This window comes from Saccoglossus kowalevskii, chromosome 15, assembly GCF_978046115.1.
Source record: "Saccoglossus kowalevskii chromosome 15, keSacKowa6.1, whole genome shotgun sequence".
Lineage (NCBI taxonomy): Eukaryota > Metazoa > Hemichordata > Enteropneusta > Harrimaniidae > Saccoglossus > Saccoglossus kowalevskii.
The window spans coordinates 14,862,502-14,867,573 of NC_140655.1; the positions used below are offsets into that span (position 1 = coordinate 14,862,502).

At 32.3% G+C, this 5,072-nt stretch overlaps 1 protein-coding gene across 1 annotated transcript; it reads right to left on the reverse strand.

Annotated features, from left to right (window-relative positions):
* Positions 1-3,799: 3,799 nt before the first annotated feature.
* LOC146733991 (protein SpAN-like) lies at positions 3,800-4,320 on the reverse strand. The gene is made up of 3 exons (XM_085508458.1): positions 4,290-4,320; positions 4,010-4,208; positions 3,800-3,930 (listed from the first exon to the last, which is right to left on the reverse strand). The coding sequence occupies exons 1-3, from the start codon at positions 4,317-4,319 to the stop codon at positions 3,800-3,802; spliced, it is 360 nt and encodes a 119-aa protein (XP_085364584.1). The 5' UTR covers position 4,320.
* Positions 4,321-5,072: the final 752 nt, after the last annotated feature.

Sequence of the window (5,072 nt, forward strand, 5' to 3'; positions counted from 1 at the left end):
TATCATTATGCTCAATTGTTTCATGTGCATATTTTGTTTTCCACTATACATGCTATATGTCCGAGGAAACTATTTAGCTGCCAGATAGTGGCGCCCCAATGATGGCTGGTAGCTCTACAGTTAAAAATATTCATTTAACAAGATGCCCAGCTGAAATACATTATACAGTCAATATCAAGAATTTTAGTTAATTTTACAACAAATGTGGGCGCGAGAAAAGAGAAGATGTATTTAGACCTCACATCAAAATTAATTATTTAGTTTGCATGATACGTACCGCTTAAGCAGAACACAAATACTTTTGAGCAAAGTTGCATGTAGTGTCGTCTAATTTCCATGTATTGTTATAATACCTGTATATAAGGACAGAAGAGATTTTTTAATTTGATGAAATTGTTTGCATTTGTAAGCACGATGCTAATAAATTTGCAACTGAAGGTAAAATGCAATTGTGTCAAAATGTGTTTATAATTATGAGGAGATTTTTGTTCAAATCCAATGAAATTATTGATATAACAATCATATTGATATAACAAATATCATTTTTTCACGATATGTCACCAGGCTTAGTTTTAAAATATTTTTGTCGTAGAATACATTTGTAAGTTATACTAAAAATGCTATTTTAATACCATTTTGTCAATCAAATTTTCTTTTTATCCTAAAATGTCACAAATGTAAACATAATGACAATAGTTTATTTTTTATTTTTGAGGAACGTCTTACTTTAAAACTGTGCTAAAACATGTAATTAGACTTTCTGTATTTCCCATAGTACACTATCAACAATAACAAAAACAACATAATACATAGTATATATTATATGCACTCACCGCAAATGGAGACAGGAGCCACTTCCATTGGGCTCATTTGGTTGAAACAATTCTGAATTAACCGATATTGTTGAACCACCAGTGAAGGTAATGGTATTGCCTGATATGCTCCCATCCACCCAGAAATTTCTATTCTCTCCATTTGTTTTAATTACGATCTGTCCACGTTCTAAATCGTTCTGGTCAACAACTTGGAATAGAGATCCAGAATCACACTGAGCATTAGCCGGAAGCTCTGTACTAGAACTAGGACGCGGTAAATCTGTTGAATATACGACCATTACAACATTATTAATAAGACATCACTCATACATGGAATATTTTCAGAACACGTGAATGTGTTGCCGTATAAATGTAAATGTAGAACTTGAGTATTCCTTGACCTTGTGTAAACATTTTGCGGAAAACTATAATACATATATATATATATATATACATAACGATCACTGTACCTGCACATAGATACTTCTTCTGATTGTAGTCGCACATCGTATCATCCAATTTCCAGTCATTGTTGTACCACCTGTAAATATGATTGTATTTGATCGCTTTATAACGGCAATATGTACTCAAAATGACCTTCGTACTACATGACAAGTTGTTCAGATAGCTATTTTATGATAATTAAATTACTCTGCAATGTATATCGTCATTCTGACGGTGTTTAAATAAACATCAAACTGTTTTAACATACAAAGCAAATACGGAATAAAATGTAATAATGAAAACAGGCCTTGTATTTTGTACTCAACACAATTGGAGACATTGCCCACTTCCATTTGGTTCATTACTGTGAAACAAAGACGAATCTACTGACATTGTTGAACCATCACTGAATGTAATTGTACTGCCTGAAATCGTGCCATCAACCCAGAAGCTTCTATTTTCTCCATTCTGTTGTAGTGCATGTCTTGCCCAATTCAAACTAGCTTGACTATTAACTTTATATGGAGATTTACATTGATTATCAAACGGAAACACTGCTTCTGTGCTTGCTTTTGGCAGAGCTGAAAAATTTGTTATCAACAACAATTTTATAACGTAATACATTGATACAAAACGAGCTCGAATAGCTAAAAAAAAAACAGTGAAAAAACTAAATTATAACTGGGTATCACCAGAAACTAAAAAAACACAACTGTATTAATTAATGGAATAAAAAAATAAAAAATACATACATACCTGGTCAGTCATAAATTATATTGGCTAAAAAAATATCAGCGTTACTCAAATAATCACGCTCGCCCATTTTGTCTTGGTCAGCTGGGTTATTCGCTGTTATTGTATCCTGGCCATTCGTGCTGAAATACTGAATTTATTTTGACTTGTAAATATCACACAGTGCATGTATCAGGGGATATTTAGTGTGTAACTGCACGGTAGCCCTTTGAACGCCATATTTATTGTCAGAAAAATATGTTATATTTAATTGACAATTTTAAACAAAATGGACATAATTTTATATGAGCTACAAGTCTTCATCATATGTTTGGAAATATTATAAAAAAAAAAGCTTCAAACGTAAAGATATATTGCATAAGACCTAACGTATTTTGAGTGATCACATATGGCGAATACAGTTAATGTTTCAATATTTACAATATAGTCCTACCTTAGCACCATAATGCATAAGCGATCCAATGTCGTATGGCACGTTGTACATATTAACATCCGCAGAGGTATATTTGTTGAAATTGTAACCCATATCCGACTCGATGTTTTCCCAGTGAATTGTAACGTAATTATCTCGGTCCGTGCGACTTTGTTCATGCCAGAATCCTATTGCATGACCAATTTCGTGAGCAATAGTTCCCCTCTGTTTCATGAAGCAACATAAAACACTAGTTAAGATCCGTGAACAATAACATAATTAGATTAAAATTACTTTATATGGACACTTGTTAGTATCTGTATAATCAATTACTGATATGTGAACGATAATTGGTGAATGTGGTGTGACTTGAGAATATATTGCATTATATATATTTTTCAAATATAATTGTGCGACCCTTATTATGTATGTATTGCTTTGTTTTTGTTTCGTGGGAATTAGTCCTAAATCATGGACAACAGCGTTAAATAACTTAATGAAATATGAAATAAATAAAAAAATACGGAATGTTTTTTGTCATAGTGAACTTGTGTAACGTAAATTCTTATATAAAAAGAATATTGGCAAACGATGGCAGCAATAATAATAGTAAACCACAATGCTTAGCTCATTTAGTAGAGAGATTATGCATTTTCACTACTCGTTGGTCTTAAAATCCTTTGAATCACGGGTGTTACTGCTCAAAACAATCCCATTTTAAATAGGAAAAAAAATTACTAAGCAATTGCATTATGTAGTTTCAGAAAAAACTTAAAACTCATAGCATATCGGTCCTTTAATCACAATACACTACCGATTAGAAACATGATCGGTGGGAAAATTTGAATTTCATTGGGAATACCTTATAAGGTAGAGGTTACGTGCTATCGGGAACGTATTGTATTATACAAATATAAATACCTCTTGTAATTTAAAAATGCTGTTTTTAATAATTAACTATAATAATAGGATTATTTAACTTGATTTAACCAATGTGAAACTTTGTACATAGAAATGTGTTGTCTGTTATGCCCGATTCAGCATTTCCCATTTCTATGTGAATATTGACTATTCCTTGAAATATTAATATTATTGAACTGATATAATACAACACTTATCACAAGTGTACCAAAAACAAGAATACTTAAATACAAACGTCACTCACATGTGCACAACCATATCCGATAGAAATATCTTGAACACCCCAACCAGTGAGACCAACGTAAGACCAGCATCTATGAAGGTAACATATACAGAAATGTATCACTAATAATATAAACCTTCACACAACAACGCCAGCTACGGTAACGGTACAGACGTTAACTAATATGCTCAAAGACTGTTACTAATTGAGTGTTTAAAATTGTTAGTAACCTTACCCTTTTTCTTTTTTAAAGTTAATTCTATCAGAATGCCCCGCGCCCGAGTTATACGGTGGGAATCTAATACAAGTGTTGCTCTCCCAGTAGGTCATCGCTTGTTTTATTACGACAGCATCAGACTGACCTGCAATAATATAGATACATGTTGTGTACTGAAAACTTGATACATGAAAGCACAAACTATCAAACAGACATATACTTACTTGTTGATGATATCACATATGGCACAATAGCATTATTCCAACGCTTTGAAAGGCTAGTTATAGCTTTTCTTGCACCGACCCCACTTGCTTCAGCGGCTATTATTGCTTCAATGTCTGTTTCTTGCTCAGAAGTTAACTTTATATCAGACTCAAATGTATCAGGACTTTCCGTTTCTTCCGGTGGTTCGGGAGGAGGTGCCTGTTAACAAAATAAAATCAGAAATCTGACAACTTAAAATACTATGTTTTGATTTACCCCAATATGTTAATTATCACTTACTGCGTTGATGCAATGTACAAACATCGCCATCATAACAAATATACATATTGAATGAATATGAAGCATAGTAACCAATTCTTCAGAACGGTAACCAAGTCTGTAAAACCAAATATTAAAATCGTTACTAATGACACAATGAAACCACTAGGCACACTTATGTTGTTGTTGTTTTCTGAATATGCCATGATTTCTGAAATAATTATGTGCGTGTATACATTACTTAAGTGGTTGTGTTTTTACCACTCCTAGTTTTCTGCTTTCAGTCAGCCATGTTAAATTATAATTATTATAAAAAAAAATACTTCAAAGAACTGAAGACCAAAAATTTTGCAATAACATTTATGAGATACAAAACACAAATTTCTTCATTTTTGTTATTTAATATGCAGCGACAATAATCACTAATTAAATATGAACTACTGTAGACACACGGAAATTTCGTATATCCTACATTTGTTAGGTGAATGCCCATTAAAAAACATTTCCTTTGAAGCTGAATCGCAATAGGCTAATAAATGACATGAAATGTACAGTTCCCATGGGATCAGTGCTATTCGTAGTTTTAATTCTACATACAGGTAGGGTTACAATCACTGAAATGCACATATCGTTGGGTGTTTTTTTCAGGGGATATTGACTACACGCTGAATAGTGATGGTATGATCGCATTTAATTCAATACATTGTATAGTCAGAATGATGATAAAAAACATGTATTCATTTTTTTAACCTCGTGTTTGACAAAAAATAGATAACAAACTCCAAAAAGTAGATAATTAAAATA